Source organism: Harpia harpyja, chromosome Z (genome assembly GCF_026419915.1).
Source record: "Harpia harpyja isolate bHarHar1 chromosome Z, bHarHar1 primary haplotype, whole genome shotgun sequence".
In the NCBI taxonomy this organism is placed as follows: domain Eukaryota; kingdom Metazoa; phylum Chordata; class Aves; order Accipitriformes; family Accipitridae; genus Harpia; species Harpia harpyja.
This window is the reverse complement of record NC_068969.1, coordinates 90,897,969-90,911,057: the sequence shown is the minus strand read 5'-3', so window position 1 is coordinate 90,911,057 and position 13,089 is coordinate 90,897,969. Positions and strand designations below refer to the sequence as shown.

Here is a 13,089-nt window from a genome sequence, read left to right as displayed (position 1 = left end):
CCACCTTTTAAAGTCTTCACGGAGACATGCACTAGGTTATTCCTTAGTAGAACAAAAAGGGTCTTCTGTGTGCACTAGAAGGGTGTTCACAGTGGGGGTTTACATTGATCCCTAATTAATGAAACAGAAGGAAGATAATTTTGTTGTATTGTGGTTACAGTTCTTCTGTAAGGTGTTGGATGTGTACTTTTTTCTTCCCTCAAATTCCTGGGTTTTAATCAGAAAATACAATATAAATACATTAAATTACACTGAGTGTCAGTTCAACAACTACTATTTGAAATAATTTTAACCTCATTAAAATACAGAAAAATTATGCTTAAAAGAATTGCCACCAATGACTCTTCCAAGATCATTGCAATAGGTTTGAACAAGAACAACTCTACAGCAGTGCTGAAAGTAACTTCAAAGAATCATTAATTCTGTTAACTTCAGGGATCTGGATTTTATTCTGAGTGTGGAAGCTTGGTCAGAGACAGTTAAAAAAGAGTTTCATGAGCTATCTCTAATTGATGTAAATATTTCTGAGTTACTGTAGTCACATTTCAACCTTTTCTGTAACCGTCTTATATGTTGTTCTCGCCAAACACAATAAATTCAGTATATTTCCAAATCGCTTCAACTATTTTAACTAGCTTCAACTCATTTTGTAAGGGCTCTCTCCTCCTGCCTGAGAAACTGCCTGCTTTGTGTGACATTGCAAATCAGTGTGGCTGCCTAAAAATCTAGCAAAAAAATGGTTCTAAACTAGGAGTATGGGTATTGTCCTGACACTGGAATAACAGTTTTCTGTTTTAAGTATACCATACCGCTTTGGAAAACAGTGTATTCTCAATACTAATGATGGCATTGATAGCAACTCTTCTTGTGGTCTGTAAAGTAGTTGGAACTAAATTTTTAAGGTCTTTGATTCTGGAAGCTTTGGATGTCTATTGATATTTAGAATCAATGTCGACGTTGCTCTTAAAGTCTTTCGAAATCGTTTGCTTGTAGTATGGTATCATTTCTGCCTAACAGTTACTTTTCTTTGTAGTAATTTGTAAGACTCTGGCAAGAATTAACATATGTTTGTTACGTGCTCTGAACATGCAACATGTTGTATGAACACTTAACAGCACTATGCAAGTACTTGCATGACATGCCTATATTGTGAAAATATTTTTTCATATGGATGAATAACTATTGTGGGGAGGATTGTTCTGTTTCTTTCATACCAATAATTCCTTTTAATTACATGTTTTCCAGATAATGGAGGACAGACTTTGGCAGGTGGGAATAACTGGCCACTGAGAGGAAGAAAATGGACCCTCTGGGAAGGAGGAGTGAGAGGAGTAGGCTTTGTTGCAAGTCCTTTGCTGAAACAAAAAGGTGTAGAGAGTCATGCACTCATCCATATCTCTGACTGGCTACCAACGCTGGTGCACCTTGCTGGAGGACATACTAATGGCACCAAGCCTTTGGATGGCTTTGATGTTTGGAAAGCTATCAGGTAAATTGCATGTCAAATCACAGAGTCAGTGTTGTGGTATGAGAAGGATTTAATCAGCCCAGAAAACAGAGCTGGAACAGGAGGGGGGAAATATTACGTGTTCCTTTCCCTAAATAAAGGGAATGTATAAGTGCTTTACTATCCATGAGAGAATTATCCAAATTAATCCTGGTCACAAATGCAAAACTTCCATATAGCTTTAACTTGGTACGTTGAGTTTATCAGTGTGGACACAACAATGCACAAGTATGGTATACTTTTTCAAGAACGCTCTGTGATCCAGAAGCACGTTAACTGATTTTGCGCAGCATGAAGTACAAGTTAGTAAACTTTATGGACCCGGCCTTGCTCTCTACAGAGCCCAGTTGGGTGTCTCTGCAGTGTGCATCTCAAATTGGACATGTGGGAAATCTATGCAGACATTAAACTCACTGAGCATGGATTCCACTTTGATGGTTTGTTAGCTCAGTCCAGGGCCTGTCAGGCTGGCTCAAAGTGTAACCATTTGAGTAGGTCCTTATCATGCTGACCAGTGTCTCAAAAAGCCGGTGAGGTTGAGTACAAAAATAGACCAGACTTGGTTTCTGAGAGCTTGTGATGTTGTGCCTGATTTAAGCAAGCTGGAGCACTCAGGAGCACAGTGCAGACATGCTTAGATGGCTGGAAAAAAGAGGCAGCTTAGCTCCAGTTAGGTTGACACTGAGACCAAGCTAATGACTTTTGGTGGGCTCTCTCTCACTCTGTGCGCCTCTCATGCTGTCTGGATTAACTGGGATATCCCAGACCCTCCCATTAGTTCAGATAATGGAGAGTCTTCTGTGCATTAAAAAATTAGTTAAATCCCATACAGTTTTCCTCTGGAAAAGAATAATAAAAATGATATCACAAATGCAGGATATTGGGGGCTCTGGGCACATCTGAATATGTGCTTATTACTGGAGCCTTGGGCTCAGCAGAGTAAGTAGAATAGAATGTAAAAGAATAAATGAAATGGGCATTAACTGGTAAAGGTGATATTTTCGGTGAAACAAACTATCAAAAGAAACTCTGGTGTTGCTCCTCTGCGATATCTTCAATCAAGATACACTCAGTCAGTCCTTCATCTTTCAAAGCTTTTCTTTTATTCTAATGTTCTTTTATTCTACTAAAATGGATTACAATGTCTTTAAAACCTGAATTTCTGCAGAATTTTAAACTTCTGTGACCATGCCTTAGTTTTGCAAAAATTGCATGGTGACATTGGTTTAAATTCCTTTGTTTATTTGTCTTTGTGCTGCATGTAATGTATTCATTGATGGGGCTAAATCCTATTGTCTATGTTCTTAGAAGTTATATTTATTTTAGTAGGTCTTTGAATATTGTTTTAGGTCATTTAGGATGGAAATTTTAATACTGCTAAAACAGAACAAAAAGACTAGCAATTCTATTTCCTACATGCCATTCATTTGAGAATTAGTGTTTTGGGTTTTTTGATAGTCTTTGTTCTGTTTTAATAGCAGTCAGACAACATAATATTATGTCTATTATAACCTTTTGTCCCCTTCTCACTGTTCCCACCCCAGCTTGCAGGAGAAATGTAGCTATTTATGTAGCAATTGCTGAATTTGCTGCAATTTTCTACATAGTGCATTATGATAAACACTGATTTTTGTGTGTTTTAGCATCCTAGAATGTGAATTACAGGAGTTAGTTCCTAAACAAGCGTGAACAGGAGTGTTGTTTGGGTTAGGGATTGAGATGAGAAATTGAGAGTTAAAGCAGGCACAGTTGAACCCATCTACCTGTCCCTGGTTAGTCCTATATAGACCTTGAAGTAAAAAACAAAACCCAAACCCCACCCCCAACGCCCCCAAAACCAAACCCCATATCTTGAGTTCAGAATTGTTTTGTTTGTACCTTTAGTAGGATTACCTGTTTTGAAACAGCTAAGCTTGATTTCTTTCTTAGTGCTACCTCTGTTTCTGAGGAACTATGGGGTAGTTTTCTGTCCTAGCTGGAGTTTGTGGAGAGCTCATGGCCTTGTGCCCAGGTGTACTGCATGGCTCTTTTCCAAGTGAAAGAAGATAAGGATGTGCATAATTGAGGCCAGGGACCGTTAACTGCCAGGAAGGAATAGAGACTCCTGTCCAGCCAGAGGAATTAAAATGCTTTAAATGCCAGTGTTACTGTGGGAAAACTTAGCATCAGCAAGATCCTGGGGTACTCCTAAACCATAGACTTTTCTTCCAGCTACCAGCAGAATTCCTGCCACCTTCAGGTTTAGTTTCAACCAGGTATTCTTTGTCATGGACTGATCTTTTCGGATCAGGTTACTTCAGGAGGAAAATTATATGTGGGGAAGAATAGGTACAGCTGTGCATCCCCTGCACACTACTGGCACTTCAGTCTTAATCTCTTTGTGGAGGGGCTGAATTCAATGTTTACTAGCACTGCTAGGGAATAGATGACCTCCAATATTTTTAGTTCTGCCAACTGGAGGGCCTCTGTCTGGAGAGGGAAAAAGTCAGTTTTTGTGAAATGACAGGCTGCTCTTTGGCTGACCTTGCAGCCAAAATGTCAAATTTCACATGATTTTCCCATGTGATAAGGAGAAATGAGTGTATTAAATTTCATGATCATAACTCAAAAGGTCACTTGAATATTGGATAGCAAACAATGAAGGCACAGTGCCCTTTTGGTGACATCTGATGGAAAAGTTCAAATATGTTGCTTTTCTTGGACCAGATGGCTCATAATGAGTGAAATTATAATTTGCTAAGCTTCTACCTAATTTGAAAAAGGGAAATTAATAGCCAATCACTGTGTTACACCTGTATTTTTTTCAGACCAGTCTAATACAAATAGCTGCATATGCTTCCTGTGATTTTTTTTTGTTGTTGTTTGGTGGACTTTAATCCTGAGCCTACTGTTTCACATGTCTATAATCAAAAGGAAAAAGGTTATAAATTTGGAACCTTGATTTAGACATTCAAAAGAATATTTGGGCAATGCAGATACTCTCAGAAGTTACAAAAATATTGGATCCATTCCACTATCTGCCTATAAGTGATCAGTAGTTAAAGGACGTGTTCTTAATATGATATTGATTTGATAAATATAAATAATATAATACTGAAAATAACTACATATAAATACATATTTTTAAATATAGATAATGATATAAATAATGCAGAAATTAGATATAAATTTTGAAATTGTAAGTATAAATTCTAAAATCCTAGACCGATATGAGCCTTCTGTCATGATTTTAAGATGACTGGCAGTCCAAATTAGGAATTGCATTAACATAAGTTCTCGTAGTAAATAGAAGTGCTGAAAACCACATGTGTATCCACCTGTTCATTTCATGCCTCCTCTACTTAATTTTGACTTGAATAACCAGAATAAAGTTAATGGTCAGGAGCAAATGGCATGAAAAGCTAAAGTTCAGGAGCACATGTTTCTTGTGGACAAAAGTATCTTCTTTGGCATTCTTTTTAGCTAGCTATACTTTAAGTTTCTTTCATACAATGCATGAAACTGAGGAAACACAATGTTCTTGTTCTCATTGTTTGAACTTCTTTTCTTCAGTAAAAATTTGCATGCTACTTAAGAGCTCTTTGACAGGGACTTCGAACTCAAAAGCTTGTTTGCTCTTTCCAAATTGATCTGCTGACCTACTAGTGTGGGAAGCCCTGTTGGAACACTGTCTCAATGAGAGACCTAATGGAAGAGGAATGTGATTTTATTTAAAATAGACAACTGAAGTAAAGCAGGTTTTACTCGCACTCTCACAGTCTGACACTCTCACTCACCAAAAGGTGTGTGTCTAAGAAGTCTGCCCAGCAGCCAGGCGCCAGGGCAGGGCTTCTCAAGCCATCTATCAGGCAGCCAGGCACCATGATGCTTGTGACCAGCTGTTAGGCCCAGGACTGTGTTGTGATGGTGCAGAGGTCCAGGAACACCAGCTATGAAGTCCTTCTAACATCCTCTGTGTTCTTCTTAGGTTGGTAACCATGCACGGGTTCTGGTTATGCCTTTTTTGTACCCTTTTGGTGCTGCTTTTCTGTCCTGTCCCACCTCTGTGAGTCACCCGGTGCCCTCACTGTTTTGTCCCAGATGTCCCTGACCTGTGAAACTGGCCAAGACATGTTGGGGTCTTGCTGTCCTGCTAACCTGGGCGTTGTTAACCCAGGCCATTACAAGAGCCCTTTCCCTGCTCTGTGTTCGTGCTGTTGTCTCCACACGCAGACCTTCCCAGTCTTTCTCTGTTCATACCAATCTTGGCCTTTCTGCTAGTTTTCTACAGTAGGCAGCCAAAAAAACTTTTGCATGCAAAATTTTGTTGCAGCATATCTTTAAACCAGTAGTTCCTAAACCTTATTTTCCTCCAGTACCTTTGGAATGAAATTTAACTTTCCCTTTAGTGTCTCTAACTTCTTTTTGAAAATAACTTGGGATAGTATCACTGTGCCAACCCATTTTTGGATATCCATCAGATGGTTCCAATCTCAGCTATAAACCTTCTACATAAATCATAGTAGATTGCACTTTTCTAATACCTCAGATTACCAGGGGTAACACAACAGTATAGCTGGAACCTCTAAAACCATGTACATATTAGAAATTATTTCTGAAAACACAATGATAATATCACTAATATGTTTTACAAAAACAGTAATTGAGAATACCAAGAAAAACTGATAAAAAAACAATACTAAAATGCAACTAGTCAAGGAATCTAAACTGTACTGCAAGTATCTGAAAAGCCACTTGCATTTCTAAAAAACATCTGTTCTCCAGATGCTTGCTACTCTATTGAAATCAAGACACTAGGCAAAATAATTTTCCCTATGTAGAAACTTGCACTGGTTCATACCTTGTTTTGATGTATTTTGGTTTTCAGTACTGAATATCTAGTATGTCTATGCTTAGAAAAAGGAGTTTATTTTGCATTAGCAGAAAAATGGAAGACCAAATGATAGAGCACATGAGGCAGTATGGTAGGCACTGAGAGATTCAGGATAAAATGCAGTCAAAATAAGTAGTATTTCTTCAAAGCTTGTTAGCAAGCATAGGCTTTCCAGTTTTACTCATACATTTTGCAGGGCAAGTTTCAGTTTTGTATTTTTGTAATGTTGGAAATATCAGAATTGATTGGATGAAGTAAATGAAGCAAGATGAACTTGAATTCTTGTGTACCAAATGGTTACATTCATTTTAGGAATTAAACACCTGTTTGAAAAAAAATTTCATTGTTGTGGTATAAATTAATGCTGAAGAAAGAGCAATGTAAAGCTGAGAGTAATGTTTATTTCCAGCATATCTGAAATAAAATTACTCTAAGAAAGCACGTACAGACATGACCCAGAGAAATATAATATATGGCAAGGTTATAAAGGCTCAAATTTTTCTGAGTGACACTGAGGATGTTTTTGAGCAAGATAAACATATTTGCCCTGAAAAACCTTGGATTGCTTCCCAAGGACACCTCCTGCCTATTTAACAACAACAACAACAAAAGTGGAAGATCGTATGTAGATATTTGTTCATGTTCACTAAGGAGTAATAGATCTTTATGTTTTAAAAACTTTGCAAAGCAGAAGATAGAGTAACATTCTCAGCATAAACTAGCTGATTCTCATACCAACTTTGAAGTTAGTCTGTATGCTTTCATTAAGATGCTCTTAGAGGACTTTTTTGGAAAACAATAACTTTTAACTGCTTAATTAAATAGTCAGTCAGACAAGGTAGAATAATAGCTAGACAAAAGAAAAAGTTCCTTATTTTTAGGGAGAGGAGCAATGTATTAGAATATTGGAGTCTAAAAATAAATATTCTAAAGTAAAGCATTGTAAGATATGGTTACACTGGAAGCTACTAAAATATGAAGGCAGGATTCCCTAGAGAATCTTACTGCTTTCTTATTCTAGCTCTGTTGCCTAGACCATATTCCTGATGCAAAATATGAATCTGTTGTTCAGGATGTGTCTTTTGAGGGGACTAAGGTCAGCATGGAGCTCCATAAATGGGAAGGAGGACAGATTTAGGCACAGGGAAAGGGAGCACTGCTACAAACATAAATTCTCTACTTCTTGTCCCCAGGACCTTGTTTCTGTTTTCCTGGTGTCCTTTTCTGTCAGTCAGCCACTTTCTTCAATGTACAATGCCATCTTCTTTTCTCTGGCTATTGTTTTGTGAATATTGTATGCTGGTTATAAACCACCATGTTGTGTGCAACACAACTACTGGAATAACACCCAAACTGAACAAACAGTTCAATACCAGTTAATAGTGCTACAGAGCTTACTGCAGTAATGCCATAAGCTTCAGGGATTATATGTCATGATTATATATAAATCACATTTCCAAGTTACTAATACCAATATTCTATCCCAGAAAAAAATGGATTCAATAAAAATGACAACTGCAGCATGAAAAACTTAAATTCCTGCAGGTGTAATCTTTATTGTTTGTGTTCTACCAGCTGTGCAATAACATTCATAGCCATGTTTAGTGGACAGTGTCCACCCTCCAGATTAAAAGCCATAAAGGAAATCACCTTTAATGACATGATGGTAATACTAGTCTGCTTGAACAGCATGAATATCCTCGGTTCTGACTTTCTACCTACTGTGGTACTGTATGAATATTGGATGTATAAACAGGAGAAGCATATGGGAGTAAGTTACTTCTTTATTCTGTATTTGACCCTGGTGGAAGGTACTAGGTTACTTAGCATAACTGGTGTTTGCTTTCTTTTAAAAGGATACTGAAAAATATAGATACAGCTCAGAAACTGCAAAATAAGAATATCTCCCCAAGCAGTTACTGCAGAGTCCTTTACATGCTATAAATTAGCATCCTAGTTTAACTTGTGCTAACTGGTTCATGTTACTGTTACCTATGAACAGATGGCAAAGGCACACTTGACCACAGCTGTAATTGGAGCACCTAGAGGCAGTAAGAGTCTATTAAATCTAAGATAAAATTTGGTTAAATAAGGCCAGGCACTCCTTAGTTAAGACTGTGACTACTGTAGATATTAGGGGGTGTGGGAGGTGGGAGGGAGTTAACCTTTCACACACATTTTGGGAAAAACATTTTTGTGGCAGTTTTTATACACTGAATTACTAACTTTCTATGTTCATTGTTGTACTTCCTCTGTATTAATTGCAAGGCTGTATTATCTGAACACATTTAATCTTTCATCCAATCCTCCTTGTTAATTTTGTACTTATTCAAAATATGTAGCATCTAGAAATGGTTTTAGAAATGGAATAGAACAATATTCATTTTAATTAGTTGTTACTGGAAATTTTAAATTACAGGTAAATATTGTTTAATTATATATTTTATATATTAAAATAACAGTAATTTTTGAGGCTTCCACTGACTTTTATATTACCTGATTTTTTTATTCTTAATCTCAACTGGTTTAGGGGCCCTGGTTGAATTTTTGAGTCTCAAATGAAGCTCCTTAACAAAAAGAAAACAATTTAAGTTATTCAGAAGTTTCTAAAAAGATGTGGGTTTAGGTTCACTGTCAAATAATAAAATATTGTTGTGGCATGATGTAGCCAAGGTTCTTTCTAATTATGTCTTCCTACTCATGTTGCCATTTATAAGGAGTAAATTCCTTTTACTCAGTTTTTTAGACTGGGATTTACTCAACTCAGAAGAATTATGGGTAGGTTCAGAGGCTTATTCCACACCATCCCTATGTAGCCAATGGCTAGAAAAAGAGGGATGATATTTTTTTTTTTCCCCAACAGAAGGTTTAGGATATCTAAATCATCCTTGTGACCTCAATTACAAATCAAATGTGGGTTTTTTGAGGGGTAGCCAGTGCCTCTAGTGTTTTTTGAGGCACCCAGCCAAAATGCTTTCAGCACTTTTTCAGGTATGCAGAGAGCATAGCAAGTGCGATGCCACCTTATGCTGCGAAATTTGATTTTTAAAGTTGATTATTGTAAAACCCTGCTTTGGTAGGGCCAATTCTGTACTCTGTAAACTTATGAATAATCCCAGTAAACACCAGTGAAGTCAGGGAAGACTGATGGGGTAAAAGCTGTTGCTACTAGGCTGAAAAAGAGCATTCAGATTAAAGTTGATAGCAATTAGTTTATGGTTATAAGCTCATTCTGTATTAGGATGACAAAAAAACTTAAAATAAAACATGCAGAATCCTAATGAGCTGTGGAAGGAAATTAACATTTCCTTTTGAAATCTCTCCTAGTGAAGGAAGACCTTCCCCCAGAGTGGAACTGCTACATAACATAGACCCCATGTTTGTGGATGACTTCCCATGTGAGTATGCTACTGATTTTTTAAGACTTATTAAACATACAGTTCATCTTCTGAACACTCCTTGTTTTCCTTAAGTGAAGTATTTCCTTCTGGGTGAAACAAAATAGAGTAGGATGCCTTCTGCTTTTAAGTAAATAGCTTTAAAATACAGAAGGATCACCCCCAGGTGCTTTAAGTACTTACTGAATCATGACCAACACACGCTTCCTATTTCAGAGAGCTTGGAAGCACTGCTGAATAATGAATAAAGTACTTTGGGACATGGAAATGTTGAGGAGCAGTCATGTGCCTGAGGTGCACAGGGAGGCACACTGCCAAAAAACCCTACCAAACCCTGTCTTCAGTGCTCCAGGTTGGCAGGTAGCTCCCAATGAAGTGCTTGCCCTAATGCATCTTGATACATCGATATAATATGACCTTGCAAATGGAAAACTTGAGTTTGCGAGAAGCTGAGAATTTCCAAGCCTTGTGATTGCTGGTGTTCCATAATCACATGGGTTGGAGCTTTAACGCCATAATCACATGAATTGGGGCTTAAGTTCACCAATTCTATAGCTCTTTAAGCACCATCTGTTTTATGATTCAACATTATTAGTTTGCTAAGGACTACAGACTTTTCAAGCAGAGATTTTTTTCATACAGAACATTGGAACAGGTCTTTTCCAGTGTTTTTGTAGCATTTCTCTATTTCATTAAATAAAGAAGTAAATCCCGGCAGAGGAATAGTGCAGTGGGCACAGTGATCTGTTGCCTGTAAGACAGATACATGTTCTGCTGTAGTAACTGGATGGAAAGGGGTAAGGTGGCCTTCTGCAATGCACATCTGGTTCTGTGATGCTTTTCTCAGAAGAAGCAACATCGTGCCTATCTAGCGCTGGCTGGACAGCACTGCCTGCAGATAATTCCTACATACTGATGGAATTAAGGTATAGCTACTCCAATTTCCCTTCAAAGGATGCTCAGTGAGCCATAGCATTCCTGTATGATGTTATACCCTGATGTGGTATTCTCAGGTATACTTCAGAGACCATCTTTTCCTTGTGGGAACTGTGGTGATTGAACTCAGCAGAGGTGTTTGGGTAGACAAATTCCTGGTGTAAATAGAAGGGGGATGAGCAGAGGAGGTTTTCAGGAGCCTAAGCTCAGGAAATACTTCCCAGTACTGCTTCCATGATGCCATACTCTGATGGTACTTCACTGTGTGCTACATATAGCATGTCCTTACTTTTTGTGTGCATTGCGTGAGATGTGGGCAGGGACAGGGGCAGGTGGACAAAAGCTGTAGTAAGTGGAACTTTTATGCTGGATGAGATGTGACTTTTAAGCATCACAAACAGAGGAAGCGGTATGCATGCCTGTAAATTTACGATGTTTTTATGCACCTTTCAAACCTGGAGTCATTAAAAACAAAAACGTAACTCTTCACCCATGTGTCCTTATGCACCATATAGTCTCTTCTCAGCAAAGGCCTATAATTTTGGCAAGTTACTTTGTGCCACCTGTTTTACTTTCTCCCTTAATAGCAGTTTTGGTCAGCAACAGGTGGAGTTGACCTCCAAATTAGTACACCTTACATTTTTCCCAGTTTTGATTTTATGATACCATTCTTACAGGATTTGAGCATAAGTAATTGTATTTCTGATAGGTTTGACAAGATGTATCACTGTTATACATGACAAAATATACATTAAACTGTGCTTTTTCAGATCACTGTTCTTCTAATTAATGTACTGTTTCTAATGCAACAGAGCATGTTAATTTATAGTCCACTGCTGGGGAGAAGAAATCCAGCTTTCTTTGCACTTCATCTATTGTTGTAATGTCCTCAATTTCTTATAAGTTAACTGGAAGTTGGAATGATTTTGTGCTTTGCAGGATAGGTCATTGTATTATTTATGATTCTGTTTTTGACCCAGCTAGTGAAATTATGCTTTATCGTATAAGGATTAAAATTTCTATTTAGCCATCTGAGTTATTAGGAGTAACTGTATATGTATGTAACTCAGCTGATTTCTACTTAGTGTCTGTTTTTCATTTGTGAAAATTGAGTAATAAGTTTAGAATTAAGATCCAGATAAATGATGTTGGTGTCTCTATTACGGATAGATTAGGGAGTCACAAAGCTTGGAATATATAAGTACTTTCATATTTTCAGCAATCATGGCTTTCTTTGTGTTTAAAAAAAAAAAAGGCATCTTAAAATAAACTGCCTATACTATCTTCCTATCACCAAGGTGTTAAACTGTGTGTCACTCTGGAGTCTTGCTCTTTCCTTGACTGTTTATTGTTTCCTTGTTCAAACTGTTTTGACATCAGAGTACTCTTTTGCCTATGGTGCTAAAATATATGTATGTTTGGCTGGGTTCTTTCTCACCTCCTGTGTAGTCTTTGGCCTTCTTTATGCCCATCTTGCCCTTGTCCTAGTCAACTTAAAAAATCACATCACCTAAATCATCTTGTGTCAGATGAAGTACTCATATTATACTAATACCTTCCTTTTTGTAGAAATTGAATTAAATGTAGAAAATGAATTAAATAAAATAATGACTGGAAGATATAGATTAGCTGAATCTCAGGGTTTGCAGAGTACTGTGGAAGACCAAAGAGGAAATCAAATCTCAAGATACTGTTAAACATAACCAAAAAAACTTTCAGGATGTTATGGATAATCAAGCAAATTCTGATCACAGTATTATTAAGGAAGACACTGTACTGTTGTAGTTGTGCACACATAGGGCATTAAGTTATTGCCGTACTTCCACTCAGTGCAGGTTCAGTGCTCCTGAACTCTTAAGCGCTTTTGCACGTAATATATACATTCTTTCAGCATAGTATTTTTATTTAATGGATGCATTTATCTTCATCTCTGTCTGAATAAACTGGTACTATATATTTTTAGTAGCACGACTGATGGGATGTCTCATGTAATTCATTGATTTTTTTTTTTTTACTGAAACAAGAAAACTGAGCTTTGTTCTGGTCAGATTTTTTACACCAAAATAAGCATTCCTTCAGGGAAGAATTTGTGCAAAAGACGTAAATTAATTTAGTGTCAACTCAACTGTTCCAGCCAAGTATTCAACAGAATGTTAAGTTAAAGGTAGGACATGCTGTCTCAATTACAGAGCTAACTACGTCTTTGCTGCTGTGGTCTGTTAGAACTGACTTTGACCTGCGTGTTCACCACTCATGGGGTAACATGCTACAACTTTCCAAGTTCTCAGACTGAGCGCTGGTTTCTAACCTCCGGGCACCAGCCACGGTTACTCCAGCAGATCTGATGAAGCTACTGATCAACTTCTACTTACCTT

At 37.5% G+C, this 13,089-nt stretch overlaps 1 protein-coding gene across 2 annotated transcripts in view; it reads left to right on the top strand.

Annotated features, from left to right (window-relative positions):
* Positions 1–13,089, top strand: part of ARSB (arylsulfatase B) — a 65,760-nt gene that overhangs the window by 31,882 nt on the left and 20,789 nt on the right. For both annotated transcript variants that reach the window (XM_052777657.1, XM_052777658.1), the window contains exons 5-6: positions 1,246–1,489; positions 9,708–9,778. In XM_052777657.1, coding sequence (XP_052633617.1) covers positions 1,246–1,489; positions 9,708–9,778 — 315 coding nt within the window. The remainder of the gene's footprint in view (positions 1–1,245; positions 1,490–9,707; positions 9,779–13,089) is intronic.